General features: G+C 41.3%; 3 protein-coding genes across 7 annotated transcripts; 2 read left to right on the top strand and 1 right to left on the bottom strand.

The window, feature by feature from the left end:
• Positions 1-4,597: 4,597 nt before the first annotated feature.
• ccl27a (chemokine (C-C motif) ligand 27a) lies at positions 4,598-8,321 on the top strand. Its single transcript, XM_071352417.1, has 3 exons — positions 4,598-4,714; positions 7,657-7,774; positions 7,966-8,321. Exons 1-3 carry the CDS (start codon positions 4,651-4,653, stop codon positions 8,063-8,065), a joined length of 282 nt encoding a protein of 93 aa, XP_071208518.1. The 5' UTR covers positions 4,598-4,650; the 3' UTR covers positions 8,066-8,321.
• A 2,784-nt stretch (positions 8,322-11,105) lies between these two features.
• On the top strand, positions 11,106-20,606 carry slc35d2 (solute carrier family 35 member D2). Of its 5 annotated transcripts, none has more exons than XM_071352419.1 (13): positions 11,106-12,418; positions 13,983-14,212; positions 15,789-15,822; positions 16,013-16,099; positions 16,270-16,337; positions 16,525-16,596; positions 16,709-16,777; positions 16,933-17,035; positions 17,594-17,686; positions 17,799-17,866; positions 18,215-18,293; positions 18,536-18,618; positions 18,730-20,606. In XM_071352419.1, exons 3-13 carry the CDS (start codon positions 15,802-15,804, stop codon positions 18,875-18,877), a joined length of 891 nt encoding a protein of 296 aa, XP_071208520.1. In that variant the 5' UTR covers positions 11,106-12,418; positions 13,983-14,212; positions 15,789-15,801; the 3' UTR covers positions 18,878-20,606. The 5 variants fall into 5 exon arrangements, with proteins under 5 accessions (XP_071208520.1, XP_071208521.1, XP_071208522.1 ...); XM_071352420.1 differs by having other exon boundaries at positions 13,983-14,152; XM_071352421.1 differs by having other exon boundaries at positions 14,093-14,212.
• On the bottom strand, positions 20,607-27,256 carry LOC139545052 (zinc finger protein 367-like). Its single transcript, XM_071352423.1, has 5 exons — positions 26,545-27,256; positions 25,532-25,694; positions 25,216-25,335; positions 24,832-24,970; positions 20,607-24,696 (listed from the first exon to the last, which is right to left on the bottom strand). Exons 1-5 carry the CDS (start codon positions 26,821-26,823, stop codon positions 24,444-24,446), a joined length of 954 nt encoding a protein of 317 aa, XP_071208524.1. The 5' UTR covers positions 26,824-27,256; the 3' UTR covers positions 20,607-24,443.

Below are 27,256 nucleotides of genomic sequence, written 5' to 3' on the forward strand. Positions count from 1 at the left end.
TACCCCATACCATGTTAAGTAGGCTACTGGTAGTCCTTATTAAATTCACTACATCAATGCAATATATTATATATATATATATATATATTACAGCTATTAATATTATGAACCACCATTTACTGAGAATCACTCCTGTTCCTCTATTGTTGAAATGAATCAATCACTGCCAACAAAACTGGTCGGTTGTGTTTTCTACCCAGTTCCAAGACAGGTTCTGGTACGTTTTAACAGTAATTACACCTATCACATAACTTTGCTTTACTGAAAGAAACTGAGGTGAAAGGTGTTTTATTTCCTCCCCACCCTCTCCTCTAACATTCTGATGTGTGTGTGTGTGTGTGTGTGTGTGTGTGTGTGTGTGTGTGTGTGTGTGTGTGTGTGTGTGTGTGTGTGTGTGTGTGTGTGTGTGTGTGTGTGTGTGTTATAATGACATCACATTCAATAACTGGATGTTTAATTATACAGTGTATTGATGGTTAAATAATAACTGGTCTGAGGAGGTTTGAGAAGACCAGTATGTGATATTGCGATAAGAAAATAGCAAGTTACCTTGTGGTGAGCGAGAGTGAGAAGGCGTGGAACATATGCAAGTCAATAGTAGTTCGAGCAACTAGCTCTCACAGTCTCACTTCAGAATTAGACATTCATGCACATTTTTAAGTTGTTGCAAACATAATTTTTTTAAGTTGTTGCAAATATCAAATTTTGACGTGTTTAAGGTTACGTTTAGGCATTAACTCCGAAAACTTAAGGTTAGGCATTAACTCAGAATGGTTAAGGTAGGGTTAAGGTTTGCGATAGGTTTTAAAACAAAAATCTCAAAAACAACTTTCCAGCGCTGGATTCAAACTTAGGCTACAACCTTTGGAATCAGAGACAGATGCTTTCAGAAACCTACTTGGAGGTAACAGTGCTCACTGTTGCCCCTAGTGGCTGGTTTCAAAGTCATCTCCCGACATCCTCAGACATGGGTGGACGTGGAATACTGGGTGTGTTCGTAAATTCACTCTGGAGTGCCACAGAGCGCTCTGGGCATTAGTGAATTAAGAGCGTTGTCAGATTGTCAGTTCCTAAATTCAGAGAGTTTCGTTCTAGGAGTGTTCAGCGCGCACACTGGACACTCTGGACGAGGTGTAGGGTAAATCCGAGTGTTCTGACCTCACAAGGGCAGTCAAGCACCCAAGCTAACTGGCTAACATTGGGTAACTTGCTAGCTACTTCCAAACACAAATGAGAGAAAACCTCACTCTGACCATTTTACTCGCCCTAGCAGAGCTGGTTAGGCTGTTTTCATGTTATCTAGAGTGCTGGTGACTGTAACTGTTCTGCTGGCAACCATTTTTTATTTATTTTTTTGCCAACGTTTACTGACGCTGGTCATATTTCAACAGGTGTTGAGCGTTCGTAAATTCATCAGTTATTCTGCGCTCTGGCACACTCAGACGAGAGTGCTCTGAAATCGGAGTAGATAAGTGGTATGATGGCGACGACGGAAATGGCAGCATCGTGACTAGCTCTTAAGCAACTCTGCAGTATTTGGTTTGTTTATGTACTATTTTTAACGTAATTAGCTCAGGAATTGTTTTGTGTCATTACATACAGCCGGGAAGAACTATTGGATATTAGAGCGGCGGTAACTCACCAGAACTTCCAGTATTACGACCAGGATTACGACTTCCCTAGAGCAGATCCTTTGTTTGCTCTCCCCAAAGCAATTAACTTATTTCAGAGGCTGACCCAAAACAACGCTGGCGGAAAAGAGGTACTCGAGGCGGTCTTCTGGTCCGACTTAGGAAGCGTGCACACCACCCATTGCTACCGGTTATTTTACTTGCTCATATCCAATCGCTGGAGAATAAAATTGATGAGCTCAAGGCGAGAGTTGCTTTTCAGAGAGACACCAGGGATTGTAACATACTCTGCTTCACAGAAACATGGCTCTCTCGAGATATACTGTCTGACTCTGTAAAGCCAGTTGGGTTCTAAGTACATCGCACCGACAGGAACAAACATCTCTCCGGGCAGCAGAAATGTGGAGGTATATGTTTTATGTTTCATGACTAACGACTTATGGTGTAACTGTGATAACATACAGGAACTCAAGTCCTTCTGTTCACCCGACCCTAGAATATCTCACAATCAAATGCCGACCGTACTACCTACTGAAACAGAAGACCGCCTCGAAGAAACAGAAGACAGTCTATATCCCCCCCAAGCGGATACCACGACGGCCCTCAAAGAACTTTACTGGACTTTATGCAAACTGGAAACCACATATCCTGAGGTTGCATTTATTGTAGCTGGGGATTTTAACAAAGAAAATTTGATGAAAAGGCTCCCAAAATTCTAGCAACATAGTGATTGATATACTCGCGATGCTAAAACCCTCGACCATTGCTATACTACCTTTCAGAATGCATAAGGCCCTCCCCCGCCCTCCATTTAGCAAATAGGACCACGATTCCATCTTGTTCCTCCCCTCCGATAGGCAGAATCTCAAACAGGAAGTACCCGTGGTGAGGACTATTCAACGCTGGTCTGACCAATCGGAATCCAGGTTGTTTTGATCACACAAACTGGGATATGTTCAGAGTAGCTTCAGAAAATAATATCGACACATATACCGATACAGTGAATGAGTTTATCAGGAAGTGCATAGGAGATGTTGTATCCACTGTGACTATTAAAACATACCCCAACCAGAAACTGTGGATAGATGGGAGCATTCAAGCAAAACTGAAAGCGCAAACCACCGCATTTAACCAGGGCAAGAAGACTGGGAATATGGAAGAATACAAACAGTGTAGTTATTCCCTCCGCAAAGCAATCAAGCAGGCTAAACGTCGGTATAGGGACAAAGTTGAGTCCCAGTTCAACAGTTCAGACACGAGACGCATGTGGCAGGGTCTACAGACAATCACGGTTTATAAACGGAAAATCAGCCACATTGCGGACACCGACGTCTTGCTTCCGAACAGGCTGAACACCGCTCGCTTTGAGGATAATACAGTGCCACCGACGCGGCCCACGCTGGCCAACGCGCTGCCCAACGCATTACAGGGGGCAAACTTCCCGCCCTCCTTGACGCCTACAGCACCCGATGCCATAGGAAGGCCAAAAAGATCATTAAGGACATCAACCACCCGAGCCACTGCCTGTTCACCCCGCTATCATCCAGAAGGCGAGGTCAGTACAGGTGCATCAAAGCTGGGACCCGAGAGACTGAAAAACAGCTTCTATCTCAAGGCCATCAGACTGCTAAACAGCCATCACTGCCGATAGACAAAGATTTGGAATCACTGGCCACTTTTAGAAATGGATCACTAGCCACTTTAATAACGTTCCGTATCTAGCATTATTCATCTCATGTGTATAAACTGCACTCCACACTGTTCTACAGTATCTTAGTCACTTTTAAATTGTGTTTACATATTGCATCCCCTATTTCATATGTATATACTGTATTGTATTCTATACTACACCACTGACTGTTAAACAGCCATCTCCAGCACATCAGAGGCTGCTGCCTATAGACATAGATTAGGAATCACTGGCCACTTCAAGGAAATTAAATACTAGTCACTTTAATAATGTCTCCGTATCTTGCATTACTCATCTCATATGTAAACTGTACTCTATACTATTCTATGGTGTCTTAGTCACTTTAATTGTATGTGTAAATATTGCATCACACATCTCATATGCATGTACTGTACACTATACCACTGTATCTTAGTCCAATGCAGCTCTGACATATGTATATATATATTCTTAATCCATTCCTTACTTAGATTTACGTGTATTTTGGGTATATGTTGTGAAACTGTTAGATATTACTGTACTGTCGGAGCTAGAAGCACAAGCATTTCGCTACACTCGCAATAACATCTGCTTAACACGTGTATGTGACCAATAAAATTTGATTTGAGATGGCCAGAGTGAATTTATGAACGCACCCACTGACTTGTATCACGGGTGACCTGGCTGAGTTTGAGACGCTCTCATACAGAAACTCACATTGCCTGATCGCTGCTTGTCAAACCAGTGTTGTGATGATTTGTCAGGTCTGTTGTAGTTTTAAATACACATCATCTATGTTTTTAATAACTGCTGTTAGTGAGCATGTTTTTTTAGCCAAACCAATCAACTACTGTATGTCACCATAGGGGAATTTTACCATGTGAGGCTTTCTGGAAACAGTATAGAGTGGGCGTATATAACTCTTCAATTTATCAGCAAATAGATTTATTAGCAAGTTCAATACCAGTGGGTATTGACATTATCTTTGTGATGGAACAACAAAAGGCATACTGAAAAATATATGAGATACATCAATGCCTGTTGACAACACAGTTCAACGTTAAATGACCTTATATTCACTATACTCACTGTATAGTCCCTTTTATTTTGGTATGCCCGGCCCCACTTTTACCCTGGTCCCTTTTAGTTTGGTATGCCCTGCCCCACTTTTACCCTGGTTGTTACCAGGCTGCTCCAGATCTCTGCTGTTAGGTTGTTGTATTAAATTAAATGCAGTAAAAATGTAACCTGTTAAAACATGCCAGACAAATACCCACAACCCACAGAGAGATGGGTGGGGCAGTATAAGTTCTGATGAGTTTCACTTGATCTCTCACTTCCACTGTCACCATGGATCTTAGAGTGCCGGTGCTGCTTCTCTTTCTGTGTGCTCTGGCCATCAAGACCACTGAAGGTAAGGAAGAGAGTGTAATGCCTCACTGTAATAGAAAATGCAATATGATATTTACTATCATCAGAACATTATGCAGTTGCTTGAGAAACAGGTATTGAGAGTTGAGAAATCACAACTGTGGCATAGTAATCAATGACTTTTACTGGTTGGTCATGAACAGAAAAATTAAGTTATTACACACATATTCAATGCATCACTCCTTTGCATAGGACTCAATGAGTAGCTAGTTGCCATGAATGTTCACAACCTTTTGGGGCTTAGCAGAGAGTAGAGAGACATGAGCTCTCAGTGCAGTGTGCAAATGAGACATGAGCTCTCAGTGCAGTGTGCAAATGAGACATGAGCTCTCAGTGCAGTGTGCAAATGAGACATGAGCTCTCAGTGCAGTGTGCAAATGAGACATGAGCTCTCAGTGCAGTGTGCAACAAAAGGCAAACTTTGGGGGGTCCCTAATTTAGCCATTCTCCTATTTGTTTAAAATGCAATGTTGTACTGCTACAATGGTAACTATGCAAATAAAAGCCTATTCCAAATTAAACTAACACACCTGCGTCTCTGTCATCGTTTAAACCAGTTGACAGTTGGTTCAGGTTCTTTCAAATCACATTAATCTCTCTACTCTGCCTGTCTGCCTCTCTCTGTCTTGATTGTGCCAATATCCAACACATATACAATAGGCTACTGCACATTACGCATGACAGAAAAACATAAAAGCCCAAAGATGTAGTTAGCTATATGCTATCTTGGGTAAATATATGAAACTAGCTCCAGTAGGCTAATCTTTTTGAGTGTGAACTGTATCACTGTACTGTTTTGTATTATACTGTATTATATGGACTGGAATTATGCACAGGTTGCAGTCGTAAATGAGAATTTGTTCTCAACTGGCCTACCTGGTTAAATAAAGGTGAAATAAAATGTTTTTAAAAAACATTGTTCCAACCATAATAAAGCAGCGAGAGAACATGGGATTCTGATGCAGCACGTGTCCTACAAAGTTACAAGTATAGGCTAGTGAATTTGATTTTCATTTTGAAATATAATAGGGCCTATTTGTATAATTAGTAGGCTGGCGCATATATACCTTTCATAATATGTCCCCTAATGTTATTAGCCTACCTCCTCTTTCTCTCTCTATTGTTGCTTCATTCCTTCCTAGCTTTCAACAGCTAAATGAAACACGTTCTGTTATCCTTATCTTCATCATTCTAACAACCTTGAATATTATAAGACTAGAATTAGATGCAGAAGGCTTTCACTTCTCTTCACGAAGATTGAATAGTTATGGGTTTGAATAAATAACTGCTATAGCCTACCGCCATCGCGTGTTCGGTCTTCTTCCAAACTACCCGTGATTTCTATTGGCTGCTGTATTTAATATTCAGCAAGCAAGATCTTGCGTACCTCTTCGAATAGTCTATTATAAAAAATGCAACAGAAAATGTCCAGCAAGCTATTCTAGTCTAGCTTTTACTGCATGGGACTCCAAGAGCTAAGGAGCGTTTTTTAAGGTGTGTGTGTATTGCGCAAGAGACAGAGGCTATAAATTAGAGCTTATTATGCATAACCCATCATTAATTAGCTAAATATAAGGTTATTACTGCATTGAATGAATTACCTGAAAGAGGTAGGCTAGGACATCTACAGTACATATAGGGCTATATATCAATCTAGAACAGGATTATATATTTTGGATGCAATTTGAATGGAATTGATGGAGAGAAGACTGCGAGAGAGTGCTCGCATGTGCAGTAATTTAAAACAACGATATTTGAGTGATAGGCTGTTTTAAAACATTGCAGCTGCAATAAAAAATACAAATCTTTCCAATTAAAAAATAAATGGGACCCCCGAAAAACAGATGGAGATGGGTAAATTAGAGGCGCATTCGGTCTTTATATTATAGACTATGCTGCAGAAATAGTAGGCCGACCTGTCACAAGAAAGAAAGTTACCATGATGAGATGATAGATCAACATACATTGTGAACTGCGCTTCAATCTGAGATGGGCTGTCTGTCCCCACCCTGTGAGTTGACGATTCATCATGCAGAGGCCGTAGAAAGCCAAATTTAGACATTGCATATAATTTAAGAGTTCAATTTCACGCCATGCTCTTCATACAAATAATTTATTATAATTGACCGGTTTCTCACAATTATTTATCCCGGGAAAAGGGAGTGGTTTTGGGTGGTAAATCTCAGTAACCGGGTTCCAACCATTCAACCCTAGTGTGTGTGTGTGTGTATACATGCATGCATGCACGTAAGAGACATTGAAAGAGAGAAAGAGAGATCAAAATTGGCAGTAACTATAATTGGCAGTTATGTCCCCTAACTGGTATTGTTCAAAGTTGTTTATTTAGTAGCACATGCAGGCTTATAATTAGTGGATTGTATGTGTTGTGACTTGCTGACTTTCAGTTGATATTCAGCAACAACTAGGCTGCCATTCTACTGTCATTCTAAAGTCACAGTTTAAAACAACACAGATCACCTGACTTTAAGGAACATGTATGAGTGTAATTCTCAGAAGTACTTCTTCAGCTACCTCCAGTGCTTGACATAGACTCAAATAGGTTCCAGGTACTCATTTTGGGTGCCAGTACTGTTTATGTTTAGGTGCAGGAGCTCCACAATACTTTTGAGCTAATATTCTATAAAAGGAACAGGAGCTCAAGCAGTAGAAAATTTGAGGTGCTGGCACTCAGCTCCGGTGAGCTTCTGCCCAAGTCAAGCACTGGCTACCTCTCCAACTCTTTGTTCTCTGAAAGAACACTACCACCTGTACCACTACAACTGTTACTACTACTTTATTACTACTACTACTATTTTATTACCATGCCTACTGAAGCCACTATTACAACTTCCTCTACTGCAATTACCACTACCATCAATAAGGCCATTATACTGCAACTCTTACAACTGATGGTAAACATTGCAGGTGGCATTCCTAAGTGCTGCGTGAAGACATCTATGGACATTCCCACCAATCTGCTGAGGAAGGTAGAGAGAGCAGAGATGCAGTTGAGCAATGGTGTCTGTGAGATCAACGCACTGATGTGAGTTCAACACAATACTGTCTGGAGTACTATCGTTACAATCATTTAAACTGTCATACTGTACAGGAAGGTGTAGTTGTGACATACTAGTATGTCTGATATGATTTACGTTAAAGATTCAATTATGCTAAAGGCATTCTGCTTCAGACGGTGACCTGAGACAATGATGGTCTTATCCTCCATGTCCACAGACTGCATGTGAAGGGGAAGAAGCTCTGTGCCCACCCCAAGTTAAAGAGGAAGCTGAAGAGGCTCCAGAGGATAGGGCAGAAAAGGCAGAAGAAGCCTTAGTGCTCTGTGGAGGGAACTCGTTAATGTGCGGCAGCTTGACTTTTCTCTAATGTATTTTTATACTTTTTCCTTGTTTATTATGAAGTGTTCTGGAGGGGTTTCTTAATTGCATTAGTATGTATGTGTGTTAGGCAGAAACCTGTGGGGCATGTGTGCTTAAAGCTACTTGTAATCCATCAACTGATCAATGTCATTCATGAAATTGTTTCCTATGTAATAAAAAGTACACATCAAATATTTTGTGTAATATACTCAAGGCTGGTCTGTGATATATGAAACATTCTTGTGTTGTTGATATTCTCATAAGCTGCGAGATATTAAAATGCTATCACTGTGGTCACCAACCCTCATTCCAAAGAGGTATACAGGCTTTTTCCCCCAGCCCTGCACAAACACAACTGATTCTGCTACTTGAGGTTATTGATGATTAGTTGAATAGGTAGTGTGTTAGTGCTGGAATGAGCTCATGTTGCACAACATTTCTATAGGCTATGAAATTGTGTGAGAAAACAGAATGGTGGCCTCTATTAAAAAGAGGAGGCTCCCATCAGCTTACTATAGGCTAGGCCTACTATATTTATTTCTCAGCCTTCCTAATATTAAGCACATTGCTTCTCTTTAAAACAAGAGTATAGCCTACCTGACTGGCATGAAAATGGACCATGGGAAAAGTGTCCTCCATTCGCTATTTAAGTGCATAAATGACATGTATTTTTCCCCCCGCTGCCCCTCTTTCGAGACAGGCGCATGATAATGGTCCAATTTAAATCAAAACAAATTTCACACATATATTATTTAATATATTATATTATCTTGTAAAGGCAAGATTAAATCAAGAATAGTGTGATGGGTGACAATATTACCCTATCTCTTGTGAATTATATATTATCTCTTGTGAATGATGCCCAGCTTAAGGCAAACAGCGCATGTTTTTTTTGCAACTTTTTCTAATCATAGCAGCACACCTCATATAGCCTAGCCCATAGGCCTATATGCTTTGATAAGGTTTGTATCACAACTAAAGTGGCCAAATAACTTCTTAAGAGGAACCACATTAATCCACTTTTACAATGGATGTAGGGCCTGCGCCCGAGTTTCAAGTGTGGGGAAGATCATTTTCACCATAGAAATGCACTTTTATAATTAAAACCATTACATGCATAATTGCATTTGTGGTCACTTTTGAAAATGGTGCTAATGGAACATTCGCGCTTATAGCCTACTCCCGTGTGCGCATTGCGGAGCTCATAATGTTAAGAAATAGCCTAATAGTTTATCAACATTTTAACTAAACGTTCTCATCTGTTGCGACAGGCTGATTGCATAAAACAGGTTTTTTATGCTAGTGGTTGTATTAATTTGGGATCTATCGCATCCCACAACTGTCCCGGACTATGTTTGGAATATTTATTTCACGCACAGAATAGGTCAACTTTTGTACTTTGGGGGGTAGTAGATTGACATATGCTAGTGCTTTTGCTGTTCGTTAGGCCTACTCATCTTGTTGGCTGACAAAAAGTATATGTGGACAGTTCTTCCAACATCTTCAATATACACCTTGGAATTGGACAAGGACGCACGCAGCTGAGTCCCCGATGTGTCTGTCTTCACTTGTAGCCTGTGAGAAAGAGAGAATGATGAAGTGTGTATAGCCTGCGCAAAAAAACAAAGCAGTGCTCATGCTTTTCATGCAACTTTTTTCAAATCATCATTAGAGTCGCATCATGCAGCCTTAGAATGTATTAAAATCAAAACATATAGCCCAAAATTTGTATCACAACTAAAGTTACAAAAATAACTCTAAATTAAGCATGTAGGAGTTCCTGTTTCTTTGTTAACCGCTCAACACATAATAGCCACATGTGCACACTCCCTCAAATCATTTGGAGAAAATATCCTTTCTATTTTATTCAGTTTTGTTCAATTGTATTCTTCATACTATAAAATAATATAAAATAATGCCGGAATTCTAAGCAAATATTGTCTGCTAAATGAACTAGTGTAGCCCACAGCCATGTGGAATAGCCAGATCAGGGCCTAACATAAGGACAAAGCAGAGTATGCTATTCTGTTCTTCTGAAATAGACTACATTTTTTTCATATCATGTTTCTTTCGACCTGTCTAAAATAAATAAAGGATTTATTGTGATGGTGTAGGCTATATTACACTTTTAAAAATTATCCTAAGATCCCCATGCGCAATGCCAAGAATCGGCTAAAGTGGTGTAAAGCTCGCCGCCATTGGACTCTGGAGCAGTGGAAACGCATTCTCTGGAGTGATGAATCCCTATTCACCATCTGGCAGTCCGACGGACTAATCTGGGTTTAGCAGATGCCAGGAGAACGCTACCTGCCCAAATGCATATTGCCAACTGTAAAGTTTGGTGGAGGAGGAATAATAGTCTAGGACTGTTTTTCATGGTTTGGGCCCAGTGAAGGAAAATCTTAACGCTACATTATAGAATGACATTCTAGACAATTCTGTGCTTCCAACTTTGTGGCAACAGTTTATGGGAAGGCCCTTTCCTGTTTCAGGATGAAAATACCCCTGTGCACAAAATGAGGTTCACACAGAAATGGTTTGTTGAGATCGGTGTGGAAGAACTTGCCTGCACAGAGACCTAACCTCAACCCCATCGAACACCTTTGGGATGAATTGGAATGCTGACTGCGAGCCATGCCTAATCACCCAATATCAATACCCGACCTCACTAATACTCTTGTGGGTGAATGGAAGCAAATCCCCACAGCAATGTTCCATTATCTTATGGAAAGCCTTCCCAGAAGAATGGAGACTTATAGCAGCAAAGGGGGGACCAACTCCATAATAATGCCCATGATTTTGGAATGAGATATTCGACGAGCAGGTGCCCACATACTTTTGTATCTATCTTAAAATTAATGCATTGCTTTGGATAAGAGCGTTTGCTTACTGACTAAAATGTACATGTTTCACACCAGTCTAGAAGGATAGGAGAGGAAGCCACTATATAGACTGTGTGATGCCTACTTGGTATTACATCCTGTCTTCCAAGGAGAGAGATGTGCTGAAGTCTGTGAGGCTGGAGAAGGAGGAAGCGGAGAAGGAGGAAGCGAAGAAAGAGAAAGAAGCAGAGAGGGAGGAAGCGGAGAAAGAGGAAGCGGAGAAAGAAGAAGCGGAGAAAGAAGAAGCGGAGAGGGTGGAAGCGAAGAAAGAGGAAGCGGAGAAAGAAGAAGCGGAGACAAAGGAAGCGGAGACAGAGAAAGAAGCGGAGAGGTAGGAAGCAGAGACAGAGAAAGAAGCGGAGAGGGAGGAAGCGAAGAAAGAGAAAGAAGCGGAGAAAGAAGAAGCGAAGAAAGAGAAAGAAGCGGAGAAAGAAGAAGCGGAGACAGAGAAAGAAGCGGAGAAGGATTAAGTGGAGAGAGAGGAAACAGAGGGAGAGAAGAGCCACTGAGCAGAGTAAATGGACTCAGTGAAACGTTTCTAGATTTTGTCATAAAAGCAGCCAAGTACACATATGAGGAACTGTTCTAATTGTATTATCCAGTTACATTCACTAAGTTTCCATTTGGCTCCAAGAGCAGTGACTTCCAGCAGGGAGAATGTGACCTGTGTGGACTGAAGACAGACAAACAAACATATACACAGATACGCAGCTGAATAGACAGTTTGATCTAGCCTGGGACCAGATCACGTTTGATCAAAAAGAAAGGTGCAAGTTTGCACTGGCTGAATTTTTTTCAAACAAATTCCACAATGGCGTCCTCTAATGGACTTACATTTTGGTAATTTAGCAGAGCGACTTACAGGAGCAATTCAAATGCCATGTCATTCTACAAACAAAAGATTAGGTCTATATTATAGCCTAGAAGTTGACCATAACTGGAAAATAATTGTGAACGATCATGCAGCAGCCCATATGATTCAGCAAAATAACATTACGTCTATTTGGTACTAGATGTATTTCTCCTCCCTTCTATGCAAAAAGTAAAAGTGAAGATAGGCCCATTGCTTATAATCTTCCAGAATTATGTAATTGTACACATTTCCTTCATAACACTTTTTCACTGCAACTATCCGGTGTATGTGACAATAAAACTAAAACAAATAAAATAAATAATCGCTGCCTGTTTGAACAATCCCCGCCCAGTCTAATAACACTTCCTCCACACGATCGTGACAAAGCCAAAGTGAAAGAAGCGGAGATCATTTCACATGTTGACGATTACAACTATTCTTGAAGTAATGTCGACCTCAGCTAACTTGCCAGAAGCCGAACATTCCGGACTGTTGAAGTTTCTCTCTGCTGCGTTTTACGCCGTCAGTTCATTCTTGATCATTGTTGTTAACAAAACGATTCTCACAAACTACAGGTAAGATCGTTTCGTCACTGCAGTACTTACTGTGCAGAGGTTACTCGCTAGAAATCCTTTGCAAGTGGTGCTTTCACGACAACTGGGAAATCGAAAACAATCGAGGGTAAATCATGACGTAAGTGATCTTTAGGTCGGAACTCTAGAAAGAGGCCCGAGTTCCCGACTTGGAATTCCGAGTTGGATGACCGTTCAAATCTTTTTTTTGCATTCGGACCTTTTTCCCCCCTAGTTCCCAGTGGTCTTGAACGCATGTAGTGGTAACTCGGATATTCCCGAGTTCCCATGGGTTTTTAACGCGGCATGAGCATAGCAACTGGAGCAGTGGTTGGGTATACGCCGTATAACCACTTTTTTTGTGGCCATTGCCTATATTCCACGTCTTAATCCTCACCATGCGTATCAAAGTAGTGTAGTGGATAGTGGAGGTATACACCGTATCAATTGATAAGGCTGAAGGAACAGATCAGAATGTTTAACTTAAATTGTTGATAAACTATTATTCCTTAACATTTTAAGTGTTCCAATGTGCACACAGCGGTAGGCCTTCGTGCAAATGTTCCAAAATGCAATTGGCTGGAAAACACCGTTCTAAAAGCGTACCGCACAAACCAGCGCTTTCGTAGACAGAGTTGGAAATATCCATTAGAAATTTAGAAAGAGGGGTGATCTAAAGAAACAACAGCTATCATGGGTTGGTAATATCACTAAGATAATTCCTTTGCCTGCTAGACAATGAAAGAAATTAGAAAGCTAATAAAACAGTAGAGCACATGAGGAAGTCTATAAAATAATTGCCTCCACGTTTCTATTGTAGGGTTTTTGGAAATACTTTGAAGCAAGGTAAGACATGACTGTGAATACAGATATGCATCTGTTGGTCACAGATACCTTTAAAAAAGGTAGTGTAGTGGACCAGAAAACTAGAAAGTTTCTGGTTTGACCATTAGCCTCATGCAGCGAGACATTGACCAGGCTGTTGATTGCACATCTCCTTCACATAGAGTTGATCAGGCTGTTGATTAAACATCTTCTTCACATAGAGTTGATCAGGCTGTTGATTAAACATCTCCTTCACATAGAGTTGATCAGGCTGTTGATTAAACATCTTCTTCACATAGAGTTGATCAGGCTGTTGATTAAACATCTCCTTCACATAGAGTTGATCAGGCTGTTGATTAAACATCTCCTTCACATAGAGTTGATCAGGCTGTTGAATGTGGCCTGTGGAATGTTGTCCCACTCCTATTTAATAGCTGTGCGAAGTTGCTAGATATTGGCGGGAACTGGAACACACTGTCGTACACGTCGCTCCAGAGCATCCCAAAAGTTCTCAATGGGTGACCTGTCTGGTGAGTATGCAGGCCATGCGAGAACTGGGACATTTTCAGCATCCAGGAATTGTGTACAGATCCTTGCGACATGAGGCAGTGCATTATCATGCTGAAACATGAGGTGATGGTGGTGGATGAATGGCACAACAATGGGCCTCAGGATCTCATCACAGTATCTCTGTGTATTCAAATTGCCATCTATAAAATGTAATTGTGTCCGTTCTCTGTAGCTTATGCCTGCCCATACCATAACCCTATCGCCACCATCGGGCACTGTATTCACAACGTTGACATCAGCAAACCGCTCACCCACACTACGTTTACCATCTGCCCGGTACAGTTGAAACCAGGATTCATCCGTGAAGAGCACACTTCTCCAGCGTGCCAGTGGCCATCGAAGGTGAGCATTTATCCACTGAAGTTGGTTACGACGCCGAACTGCAGTCAATGCAATACCCTGGTGAGAACAACGAGCATACAGCTTCCCTGAGACGGTTTTTGATAGTTTGTGCAGAAATTCTTTGGTTGTGCAAACTCTGTTTCATCAGCTGTCTGGGTGGCTGGTCTCAGTCTCCAGCAGGATATGCAGGTCCTGGGCTGGTGTGGTTACACGTGGTCTGCGGTTGGAGGCCGGCTGGACGTACTGCCAAGTTCTCTAAAACGACGTTGGAGGCTGTTGTAGAACATTCAAGTCTCTGGCAACAGCTCTGGTGGACATTCCTGCAGTCAGCATGCCAATTACACACTCCCTCAAAACTTGAGACATCTGTGGCATTGTCCCATTTTAGTGTCCTTTTATTGTTCCCAGAACAAGGTGCACCTGTGTGATGATCATGCTGTTTAATCAGCTTCTTGTTATGCCACACCTGTCAGGTGGATGGATTATCTTTGTAAATGAGAAATGCTCACTAACAGGGATGTAAACAAATTTGTTGACAACATTTGAGAGAAATCAGCTTTATGTGCGTATGGAAAATTTCCGGGATATTTTATTTCAGCTCATAAAACAGGGTGGGTATAATTTGTGTAACGTTCCAACAGGAATCTGTTCCAAAAACTTCGTAAAGTACAAGGTTGCCAACAAACAACGTACACAAAGTAGGTATCAACTCACCACGTAGCTTATTCTTAATGTTTGTCCATAGGCTACCAGAGTGAGGACAGACATTTTTCGGAATAAACGATGGGAGTGAAAAACTTAATGAAATAGCCCACTCCTTACCCTGTGTCTTATTATGCCACTATACAACTTTGTATGCGTTGTTTGTTGGCAACCTTGTTATTTTACAACGTTTTTGCAACAGATTCCTGTTGGAGGGTTACACAAATTATACCCACCCCATGAAACATGAGACCAACACTTTACATGTTGCGTTTTATATTTTTGTTCAGTATAGCTACAAAGTAGCCTATGCCTACCTGGCAGAACGATATGATTATTTGCACCAATCCAGTGGCCATTTGTTTAGCAAACTCTATCTCATGTGTGCTACAGAAACACCACTAACCAAACGAGCAGTGCTAGAATTAAAGGGTAACTACACTCAAATCTACATTTCTTAGATTTTTCCTTGACCTCAAAAGTGGTCTGCTGATGTGATAAAGCATTGTTGTGGACTTAGAACATCCAATTTTGTTGTTTTTCTATTAAAAAAGTGTGACAGATTGAAAATAACCTGAAAAGAATGGGGGAAATCTGAAACCTGTGAATTTCTGTCTCAGTTGAGTGTCCATTGATCTGTTTCAATAATATGCCTACATTTAGCCTACCAAGACCAATATGGAAGCAAAGATATCTGATCTTTTTAGGTTATTAAGAATGTATGTCACAATTTGTCATATCATTTTTTTCACATAGGGTGCCGTTCCTTCGCCGGGTTGGCCATTTGGGATATTTTAGCAAAATTAGAGTATACCTACTTCCCCAGGCAACACTGAACTTGAAGCTCCAACAGGCAGCCAGTTGTTATGGGGTTGTTACAGTTTATTAAAATGTCTTCTTGATTGACCAATAACATCTCTTTTCTCTCTCTTAGATTTCCCTCGTACATGTTTCTAGGAATTGGACAGGTAATATTCCTCAATTCAGGAATCTTGAGGTAGAAGTTGCACAACAGATATACCCTCAGATTACCTTCATATCATCATAACCAACAAACCAAATTGTTGATGGAAAAAATATCTGATTCAATGTCAGTAACGCAAAATTGCCATCTTCTCATAAATATCGAACCCTCTCTTGATTTCCCCCTTTTTGCAGATGGCCACTACAATCATCATTCTCTATGCTGCTAAAATTAACCAAACAGTTCACTTTCAAGACTTTGACAGAAGCATTTTCATCAAAGTAAGTGTTTTTATTAAGTGCAGTAAGTTTGTTATATTCTTGTTTCAATCCGATGCCTGTCCGTCACAGATGCATACAACAAAAGGTAAGATGTTCCAAGATGTATTTTTGCAGTTTGCCATCAATATAACATCTTGAATTCATTAATTAAATTAATTATTGCAATACAGATCTTCCCTCTACCTCTGCTGTATGTTGGAAACCACATAACAGGACTGGCGGGTACAAAGAAGTTAAGGTACAATGTAGTCTAAATTCATGAGTGAAACTTAATGCATTAGTTTCAGATATCATCTCTATTACAGTATGCACAACTTAAACACCAACCTCTACTCATAGGGACTTAGACCAGTGTTGCCAAGCACTCTGACAAATGCATTTATAAAAAGCAGACAAATGTGATTGATCAATTTAATCCTTTACAGTTTACCCATGTTCACAGTCTTAAGGAAGTTCACCATATTGATGACAATGATCATGGAAGCAAGGATATTGAAGTTTGTGGCCATTTTTTCACATCTGTATATTTTATTGTCATCATAACTACTCATTTCTTTTTTACAGTTCAGCTTTATAGTATTAACATGTGAATTTCAATATCCTCTCCAGAAAAAAAATCCCTAATCGTCTGATCTACAGTGTTTTGGCCATCGTTTTTGGAGCATTGGTGGCTGCAAGGTAAGTTGCAACTCAAATTTTCACACTGTTAACAAATTCCTGTTGAATGAGCTACTCTTCTCTGCTTGATATTACTTCTGAAAACATCAAAGGTACTTTGAAGGAAGTCTTCATTACCATTATGAATAAAATGTTCCCTTTATTTTCTCCCATAGCTCTGACTTGGCCTTTGATGCCGAGGGCTACACATTCATTCTGCTTAATGATGTCTTCACTGCTGCCAGTGGTGTGTACACCAAGAAGAAACTGGGAACTGAGGTAGGACACATTCTTGCCACACTGTAATAATAAGAGATAACACATTGATTTGAGCACGTAAACTTGTTTTATTTTATTTTTTCTAATAAAATCCCAGAATGGTCCTGGATACTTTTAAAATACCAAGCACCTGATACTAGATTCTCTTTACAGGTAGATACTTCCAGTTTTCAGATGAAGATATTCTTAAACAGACACAGGAGACTGCATACATATTTCTAAGGCAGGTTGGATGAATCCAGGCATCATGTATGTTTACATTCCAGCCATGTGAGGAAAGGTGAGGAGGTGAGGTATTGCTGACCTGAGCTCTATTGGTTGCATTGTGTTTGTGTAGGGTCTGAATTTGCATGATAATGACCTAATTATGGCCAGGTTAAGTGACGTTGATTCATTTGTTAGGACGCACACCGGTAAAGTAAACAGTGCAGTATGCCTAACATGGTGGATCATTTTACCTTTAAGCTCCAGCAACACTCTCCTCTTATAGTTGACAAGTTGAATAGCTAACTGTTTTGTGTAATACTGACTCACGTACAATTTCTTTTTTTTTTAAAGGGTCTTGGAAAATATGGGATCTTATTTTACAATGCATTCATCATTTTCCTTCCAACTCTTTTGGCGAGTGCATTCACTGGGGATTTACACAAGGTAAACGCATTTCCCTTTTTCTCAGGATATACATTAATTTTAGGCACAGATCTATGATCAGCTAATCCCTGTCTGTCTGACCTTGCCTGTGTGTGTGGTTTTGTGTTGACAGGCCATTACATATGAACACTGGTTGAACACCCCCTTTGTTTCTTGCTTCCTTATGTCTTGCATCATGGGGTGAGTGTACACATTACTGGAAGAGAAACTGGCAGCATATCCCTTTCTCTATGGCTGTTAAGGGGCATTGTTCCACCTAAACTAGGCAGTTTAGTATGTTGATGTTCAACATTGTAAGAGCAATGAAGTGTAGACTGAATGAGGATATACTTCCTTACCAACCGGAGGCAGAGCAGAACACTGAGACACGCCCCACCTTAGCCTTGGCGTGGTCCCATTGGGCTCCATTGTTGCCGACACAACTTCCTCTAACAATTCTCAGGACATATCAAAACATTAAATAGACCCCCAGTAGAGGGTGGTGATGACCTTATTAATAAGAAGATCTTGTGCTTCTCTCTGTTTCAGGTTTGTGCTGATGTATTCAATAGTGCTGTGTAGCCACTACAACTCAGCACTCACCACCACAGTGGTGGGAGCAATTAAGGTAAGAAGAACAACTGGACCAGTAACATGTGGGTCAATATGTTTGTTCCTAACATTTGGGGTTATATTGACACAGCTGGTTCGGGGTCAGTGAGCACAAAAGGGGAAAAACGTGTTTTCAAATGCAACCCTGATGCGAATGCCTGTGGTGAATCGTATTCTGATCATTTCCTTCTCATGAGTCCACATACCCATGAATATCATGTCAAGTCAACTATATAGTGTATCAATTGTTTTCCTCAGAATGTTGCGGTGGCCTACATCGGTATGTTTTTAGGTGGAGATTACCTGTTTTCATGGACAAACTTCCTGGGCTTGAATATTTGGTAAGAATGGATGAATGTATTATTTACACATTAGCACAAGAAACCTGTTGCTATGCCATTCTGTTTTAGGTTTTGCCAATATCCAACTCTATAGTTGTCTCTTCTCGTCAGTATATCAGGGGGACTTGTGTATTCCTACCTGACGTTCCACAGCAGCAGCAAACCATCCCAATGCAATGGAAGCAGAATCCAGAAAAACCAGGATCAGCTGAAGATTCCCATTATGGAAGATTCCACAGACCGACTCCTTGTAAAATAAGTTATCTTTATTTAACCTTTTATTTTATCAGGGAGTCCCATTGGGACCAAGGCCTCTTTTTCAAGGGAGCTCTGTGTGAACACAATTTCTAAGTGAATACGCCTGCGATGCAACTGGTCATGATGCCATAGTTTATTTTTCTGTACTGTCAGCACTATCCGTTGTAACTGATCCATATTGGAGCAGACGTTCTTACATTTTGGATGTTTTAATGTATCTTTATGAAAAATGATGATCATACTTTTGACAATGTTTATTATTTGTGTTGCAAGTTCAAATCTGTAATTGTAATTGTGTTGTCAAGACAAGTGTTGTTATACTATATATACAGTGGGGCAAAAAAGTATTTAGTCTTCCACCAATTGTGCAAGTTCTCCCACTTAAAGATGAGAGGCCTGTAATTTTCATCATAGGTACACTTCAACTATGACAGACAAAATGAGAAAAAAAATCCAGAAAATCACATTGTAGGATTTTTTATGAATTTATTTGCAAATTATGGTGGAAAATAAGTATTTGGTCAATAACAAAAGTTTATCTCAATACTTTGTTATATACCCTTTGTTGGCCCATGACAGAGGTCAAACGTTTTCTGTAAGTCTTCACAAGGTTTTCACACACTGTTGCTGGTATTTTGGCCCATTCCTCCATGCAGATCTCCTCTAGAGCAGTGATGTTTTGGGGCTGTTGCTGGGCAACACGGACTTTCAACTCCCTCCAAAGATTTTCTATGGGGTTGAGATCTGGAGACTGGCTAGGCCACTCCAGGACCTTGAAATGCTTCTTACGAAGCCACTCCTTCATTGCCCGGGCGGTGTGTTTGGGATCATTGTCATGCTGAAAGACCCAGCCACGTTTCATCTTCAATGCCCTTGCTGATGGTAGGCTTTGTTACTTTGGTCCCAGCTCTCTGCAGGTCATTCACTAGGTCCCCCTGTGTGGTTCTGGGATTTTTGCTCACCGTTCTTGTGATCATTTTGACCCACGGGGTGAGATCTTGCGTGGAGCCCCAGATCGAGGGAGATTATCAGTGGTCTTGTATGTCTTCCATTTCCTAATAATTGCTCCCACAGTTGATTTCTTCAAACCAAGCTGCTTACCTATTGCAGATTCAGTCTTCCCAGCCTGGTGCAGGTCTACAATTTTGTTTCTGGTGTCCTTTGACAGCTCTTTGGTCTTGGCCATAGTGGAGTTTGGAGTGTGACTGTTTGAGGTTGTGGACAGGTGTCTTTTATACTGATAACAAGTTCAAACAGGTGCCATTAATACAGGTAACGAGTGGAGGACAGAGGAGCCTCTTAAAGAAGAAGTTACAGGTCTGTGAGCCAGAAATCTTGCTTGTTTGTAGGTGACCAAATACTTATTTTCCACCATATTTTGCAAATAAATTTTAAAAAAATCCTACAATGTGATTTTCTGGATTTTTTTCCCTCATTTTGTCTGTCATAGTTGAAGTGTACCTATGATGAAAATTACAGGCCTCTAATCTTTTTAAGTGGGAGAACTTGCACAATTGGTGGCTGACTAAATACTTTTTTGCCCCACTGTACATACATACTAGTACATGTGTAAATAGCAATGGCCACTAGTGGTTACTAAGCAACTCTTAAACCAATGTGTGTACTGAGAGACATGCTGTATGTTCAAGGACAACTGAACTGCAGTGTAGTGATGATGAAGCTCTTACCAACCATTAACATAGCAATAAACTAGAAGGAATGAAACTGTCTCCTGGATCATTGATGGTGTTTATTTAGGACCAACAAGTACCAACAGTGTGGACTGCCTATAAAGAGAAACTGTTTCACAACAACAATGTTGTCTCTACAAAGCAAGTCAGAACATTTCATATCAAGGCCTAAAACGCACAATGCTATGGTCTGTTAACATGGTGGGAGGGAGAGTGAATTTCATAATTTAAACATCAACTCTTGTACTGTAGATTGTGTGCAGGAGATTTGTTTTCTCTTTTTCAAACAAACAAGTTATGGAATATATTAACTGCCAAAACTTAACTTTTTAACCAAATAATCAACAAAGTGTTCAAGATATATACACTACACTTGGGTTGTTTTGATTAACTAAATTCCAGTTGAACCTGTGCTCTATCAAAACAATGTATTGGACATGTCATCCCACTGGACACAGACGTCAATTCAACATCTAAACTCAAATAACGTCACAGATCTTCATTGTAAAGGGTTTAAACACTGTTTCCCATGCTTGTTCAATAAACCATAAACAATTAATGAACATGCACCTGTGGAACGGTTGTTAAGACACTAACAGCTTACAGACAGTAGGCAATTAAGGTCACAGTTATGAAAAGTTTGGACAATAAAGAGGCCTTTCTACTGACTCTGAAAAACACCAAAAGAAAGATGCCCAGGGTCCCTGCTCATCTGCGTGAACGTGCCTTAGGCATGCTGCAAGGAGGCATGAGGACTACTGATGTGGCCAGGACAATACATTTCAATGTCTGTACTGTGAGACGCCTAAGACAGCGCTACAGGGAGACAGGACAGACAGATGATCTTCCTCGCAGTGGCATACCACGTGTAACAACACCTGCACAGGATCGGTACATCTGAACATCACACCTGCGGGACAGGTACAGGATGGCAACAACAACTGCCCGAGTTACACCAGGAATGCACAATCCCTCCATCAGTGCTCAGACTGTCCGCAATAGGCTGAGAGGCTGGACTGAGGGCTTGTAGGCCTGTTGTAAGGTAGGTCCTCACCAGACATCACCGGCAACGTCACCCATGGGCACAAACCCATTGTCGCTGGACCACACAGGACTGTCAAAAAGTGCTCTTCACTGACAAGTCGCGGTTTTGTATCACCAGGGGTGATGGTCGGATTTGCGTTTATTGTCGAAGGAATGAGCGTTACACCGAGGCCTGTACTCTGGAGCGGGATCGATTTGGAGGGTCACAGCATCATCGGACTGAGCTCGTTGTCATTGCAGTCAATCTCAATGCTGTGCGTTACAGGGAAGACATCTTCCTCCCTCATGTGGTACCCTTCCTGCAGGCTCATCCTGACATGACCCTCCAGCATGACAACGCCACCAGCCATACTGCTCGTTCTGTGCATGATTTCCTGCAAGAAGGGAATGTCAGTGTTCTGCCATGGCCAGCGAAGAGCCCGGATCTCAATCCCATTGAGCACGTCTGGGATCAGACGGTGAGGGCTAGGGCCATTCCCCCGCAGAAATGTCCGCGAACTTGCAGGTGCCTTGGTGGAAGAGTGGGGTAACATCGCACAGCAAGAACAGGCAAATCTGGTGCAGTCCATGAGGAGGAGATGCACTGCAATACTTAATGCAGCTGGTGGCCACACCAGATACTGACTGTTACTTTTGATTTTGACCCCCTTTGTTCAGGGACACATTATTCCATTTCTGTTAGTCACATGTCTGTTGAACTTGTTCAGTTTATGTCTCAGTTGTTGAATCTTGTTATGTTCATAGAAATATTTACACATGTTAAGTTTGCTGAAAATAAACGCAGTTGACAGTGAGAGGACATTTTTTTGTTGTTGCTGAGTTTAGTTTAGATTTACATTTGATTGAGTTAACAAACATAATATCAACAAACATTTGAACCATGTTGTTTAGGTTAAAAGTTGGGTGAAAAAGACAAATATTCAGTAATGTCCTTTACATTAATGACTTTTTCCAAATTTAATCAGTTTTGCACGTTGATTCAACGTCATAACATAGTTTTTTTTATGCCTTGGAAACAACGTTGATTCAACCAGTATGTGCCCAGTGGGATACAACACTTAATCACATATGGCCAACAAAGGATCTGGGTGTTGCGGGAAGCACAAACCTAATGAAAACAACAAAAACATATATTTAAAAACAATTGGCAATTTACATAATGTTAAGAGATGTAGTGTTGCTAACAAATAATAAAACATTGCCAACGCCAAGCATTCATTACACCCTCCTTTATGTAGAAACATGTCCCATTTCTCTAGACTAGTCTAATAGTTGGAAACATGTTACATTGCAAGCTTAATCCATAAATGCAAAACTTAGTAGCAGATACTGTAGATACACGTGCTGCTGCAAAGGGGAGTACAATTCTAATGACCATAAGTTGACGTCGATAGATACTAAATAATTTTAGGGAGGCGATGATCAATATATTCTTCAATGGAACTATATGTCAGTACTTGGAGACAGCTTGTGATAGCAAATCGTTAACAAAAAGGACGAAAAAACATGATGAAATAAATACCTATGAAATGTTGATTATAGAGAAGACTTGTACGTACACCACCAATGGTGGTACAAGTCCGTATCTCCAATCAGCCAGCATCTTTTAATATAAAAGATGGCGACACTAATGACTTTACATAGTCCTCTTCCGTATGTCTGGCCATGTAATTTGGTTAGAGTGGAGAAGGCCAACGCCAGGCCTGCACAGCTATAGCATGGGCAGGCTTTTGTTCCAGCCCAGCTCTAACACACCTGACTCAACTAACTGTGGTCTAAATCCCCATGATAAGATGATCATCTAGATCAGGTTTGTTAAGAGCTGATATGGGGCTGCGTCTGCTCACTCTGCGGCTCTCCAGGACCAGAGTTGTCCCTCCCGGGTTATAGCTACAGTTCTGGGTGTGATACGTTTAATAGGTGAAGGGGTTGGAGCTTGAATTTTTGTGAAAGCTTGTGGCTAGCCACTACTGTAGATTAGGCTTGCAATGGGTTGCATCTCAATAGTCTCTACAGTGACTTCCTCCCCTCATCTACTCTCCTTCACCTGCACTGATGTGAAAGAACTAGACAGGTGGAAGCGAAATCCCCTGACAGGCTTCCACCACATTGCTTTTTCACCTATCGTGTCACAGTCCAGATCAGAGAATCAGGAGAGGAATCCACTTTCCAGTATTTATATACACTTAAACTGTCCTATGACTGACCGCACCCTGTATCACTCCATCCATCTGAGCTAAATCTACATAGACTTCCATTATATAAACATACTCACACAATATACTTTATCGTCAAAAGTAAAAGACATAACAAATAACTCGTTACCACCAAAGTGCAAACAAAACAAACTAAACATTAAAAGGTAATCTCCTCCAGTCTTTAGAAGGCAGAGGAAAGTGAAACGTTCTTCATATATTGACATCTACAACACAGGAGGCTGGTGAGGGGAGGCTCATAATAATGGCTGGAATGTAGAGAATGGAATGTTCCATTTATGGCATTCCAGCCATTATTATGAGCCCGTCCTCCCCAACTAAGGTGCCACCAGTCACCTGTGATCTACAATCTTAGCAGCCTAATAAGGATACAATTGGAAGCTGGATAAGGTGCTTTTAGCTTGTGCCTGCCCCACACTGCACATGGAGAAGAAGAACCCCAGATACTGATCTAAGTTCCGCTTAGAATGTCCCCCCATTAATGGTTAAGTATTTGGGGAGGGTAAGCTTATCCTAGATGTTTCCCTACAGACAACTTCTACCCAGAACACATTGAGCAGGGAGGCAGAAGGGGAGTGACTGGGGAGGGTTTCAACACTGGGATATGGGTAGGGTTTCAGGCAGACAGGTTATTAGCCAGCTCAATGAGCGCCAGGGCACCATGGAGACGCTCCCGTTGCTCTTGGAGACTCCGTTTGGCAGCCCCACCCCCGTTGCACTTCTCTTCCTCCATTGGCTCCTCCTCTTCCTCCTCATCTGATTGGAGAAACTCCCGGGGGTCCTGCTGCTCCTGGTCCTCCACCCCGCCCTTGCCCTGGTGTTTCCCCTTGGTGGGCACAGGGGCACGCTGCTCACGGGTCTGCCAGTACCTGCCACAACACAGAGAGTCAAAGGGGGATATGGTGAGAATTGGGGTGTGCAGAATAAGGTGAGATCCCTCAATTGCTTCACTTGTTTCACTATCCATCTGATCTGCCTGTCCACCTCCCTCCAGAGCCACTCACTTTGCCAGCCACTCTGCCACAGCCTTGTTGTCCACAGACTGGGCCTTGTCTGGTCCCTCCTTGGGGTCTTCTCTCTTCAAACGGGCATATGGGTGCTTTGGGCAGTGCCGGTTAGCATGGGTAAAGCGACTCCCGCAGGCTTGGTAGAGAACAATGATATCAGAGTTAGTGTCAATGCTTTTCTATATGGTGGATTCTGCACCCCTCCTATGAGAAAGGTCTAAAGGTACCACCTATATTTGGTAGCCCGTCATTGTAAAGTAGGCCGTTATTGTAAATAACAATTTGTTCTTAACTGACTTGTCTAGTTAAATAAAGGTTCAATAAATATCTAAAGGGCCTTAAAGTACAATCTCAAAAGTGAAGGTCTAGTTGTGTGCTCACCTTTCCCAGAGCAGACAAAGGGCTTCTCTCCGGTGTGAAGGCGCTGGTGGGTCTTTAGCTGGCCACTCTGGACAAAAGCCTTGCGACAGTCAGGGTAGTCACACGGGTAAGGCCTCTCCCCTGGGAAAGAACACAGAGAGAGTTATTAGTTTGTAATTGTTCTATTTTTCTAGCAGATGCCTATAAAAGTGTGTTGGTGTTGTAACACAGGGAACTGCATAGTGTCCTGGTAGTTTGGGTGTCAGTCTGTCAGGGGCCATCTGTGCTCTGCTTTCACCTGTGTGTTCTCTTGTGGGCCCGTAGAGACTTTTCTCACCTGTGTGTGTTCTCTTGTGGGCCTGTAGGGATTTCTCTCTAGGAAACACACGGTTGCAGATGTTACAGCGGATGCGGCTGGAGGAACTCTCCCCTTCGTTAATCAACTCACGGACAGTGTCAGCACGCGGGCGGCCACGCCGAATAGCGTCCTCTTTACTGTCCTGAAAACCAAGTGTAAACAAAGTGACCTACAGTTATATTAATAAATGCAGCTTTATTTATTTTCTGAATAGTGCATGTAGGCTTACAACTGCTTAGAATGCAGCATTATTCCATATCAATCTTTAAATAAATTGTATGGCCTATCATTATGCAAAACTAAAGTTAATGTGGTCATTGGTTAAGTAAAACTTACTAATGCATGGTGATATGTGACTGTTCAATTCTTGTCCAGTCCAATTTCAAATAATTGCTACATTATATTTTGTTCAATTAATGGTGCCGCAAGGTGCATGTATTAATTTATTCCAAGCACATCCGGAAACATTTTTGGCGGGCGACGCTACGTCACGTATGACAGCTGCCTGGGGTTTAAAATCCATCATGTCACACCGTGAGCGCGGGCGTTTTTTTAAATACACTTTTCCGAGTTTCCGTTTCACTCAAAATACGTTATTTTTGTTACAAGCACTCAAAGATACGGACTCTTAAAAAAAACTTGGACAGCTATTCAGATTGCGAATAGATTGCATCATTCAATGATGCAGTGTAAAGTTAACTTTTAGCTGGCCAGTGACCTAGCCATCCTCTGAATGTAACATGATCACTAAGATTCTAAAGTTGAAGCAATGTAACCGATAATCACATTATTCATTGCAAGAATATTTAACACAACAAATAATTGAAAGTTACATGCAAATAAATGCTAATGTTTCAGTTATTACGGCGTCATATCAGACACATAATTCATGCAAGATCTAAAGAAGCCTACCGGATAGGATTATTCAACTTCAACACAACACAATACTATTAGGTTAAACAACATGAAAAACAACCTCAAACTTATCCTACCTTCATCTGGTCAGGGGAGGCACCCATGTCCGCCTCGCTGGCGGTGTTGGTCCCGGTAGGGGAGGCAGCCCCATTTACGGAGCCCGGGCTCAGGCTCACATTATGGGCGTTCTCCCCCCACTTCCACGGGTACACCATGAACTCGCTGAATCCAGGGCTGGTCGGTATCAGAGATTCGTTCTTCCTGGGCTTCATCGGGGTGGTTTTGATCACAGACACCAGGACCCTCTTTGGAGAGTCGTTGCAAAAAATAACTTGAGGATGCTTGTTCTCGGCCATCGTTGAGATGAAAGACGAATGTGTCAAAAGCTGATCAAATCTCAAATTGTATCACAATGCTCAGGAATCACTTGCCATCTAAAGAAAAAAGTTATTTACCCAGCTTTGCTATCAAGTAACCTAACTTTTGCAAAAAGTTGGGTTAGGCAGCTATAAGACTGAAAGTGTCCCACAAAATTCAGCTATTCAATCAGGAATGAAAATAGGATTCATTTCCAAAGACGTAGAAAACCGTGCCACAATTCCTTATAAAAAAATAGCACAAAAATTCATGAATTTACAAAAATTGTGTTCACACTGTAAATGTGGATACAATGTGTGCTCCTATTTCTGCAAGTATTTCCCGCGTTGCAAATCGCGCCTGGGCGGTTCATAAATCATTTTACCACATGTATGGGAAATAACCTATTATAAGAGCCAAAGCATGAGGTAA

This window comes from Salvelinus alpinus, chromosome 19 (assembly GCF_045679555.1).
Source record: "Salvelinus alpinus chromosome 19, SLU_Salpinus.1, whole genome shotgun sequence".
In the NCBI taxonomy this organism is placed as follows: Eukaryota; Metazoa; Chordata; class Actinopteri; order Salmoniformes; family Salmonidae; genus Salvelinus; species Salvelinus alpinus.

What these genes read in the sequence shown, in the direction of transcription:
- ccl27a (XM_071352417.1), top strand. Translation starts at nt 4,651, where the DNA reads ATGGATCTTAGAGTGCCGGTGCTGCTTCTCTTTCTGTGTGCTCTGGCC. An exon ending in GGCCATCAAGACCACTGAAG is followed by an intron (nt 4,715 to 7,656) that starts GTAAGGAAGAGA and finishes TAAACATTGCAG; the next exon opens with GTGGCATTCCTAAGTGCTGC. An exon ending in TGTGAGATCAACGCACTGAT is followed by an intron (nt 7,775 to 7,965) that starts GTGAGTTCAACA and finishes CCATGTCCACAG; the next exon opens with ACTGCATGTGAAGGGGAAGA.
- slc35d2 (XM_071352418.1), top strand. Translation starts at nt 12,261, where the DNA reads ATGTTGACGATTACAACTATTCTTGAAGTAATGTCGACCTCAGCTAAC. An exon ending in AGAAGAAACTGGGAACTGAG is followed by an intron (nt 17,036 to 17,593) that starts GTAGGACACATT and finishes TTTTTTTTAAAG; the next exon opens with GGTCTTGGAAAATATGGGAT. An exon ending in TTCCTGGGCTTGAATATTTG is followed by an intron (nt 18,619 to 18,729) that starts GTAAGAATGGAT and finishes TCTTCTCGTCAG; the next exon opens with TATATCAGGGGGACTTGTGT.
- LOC139545052 (XM_071352423.1), bottom strand. Translation starts at nt 26,823, where the DNA reads ATGGCCGAGAACAAGCATCCTCAAGTTATTTTTTGCAACGACTCTCCA. An exon ending in CTTTGTCTGCTCTGGGAAAG is followed by an intron (nt 24,971 to 25,215) that starts GTGAGCACACAA and finishes TTCTCTACCAAG; the next exon opens with CCTGCGGGAGTCGCTTTACC. An exon ending in GTGGCAGAGTGGCTGGCAAA is followed by an intron (nt 24,697 to 24,831) that starts GTGAGTGGCTCT and finishes GTGTTGTGGCAG; the next exon opens with GTACTGGCAGACCCGTGAGC.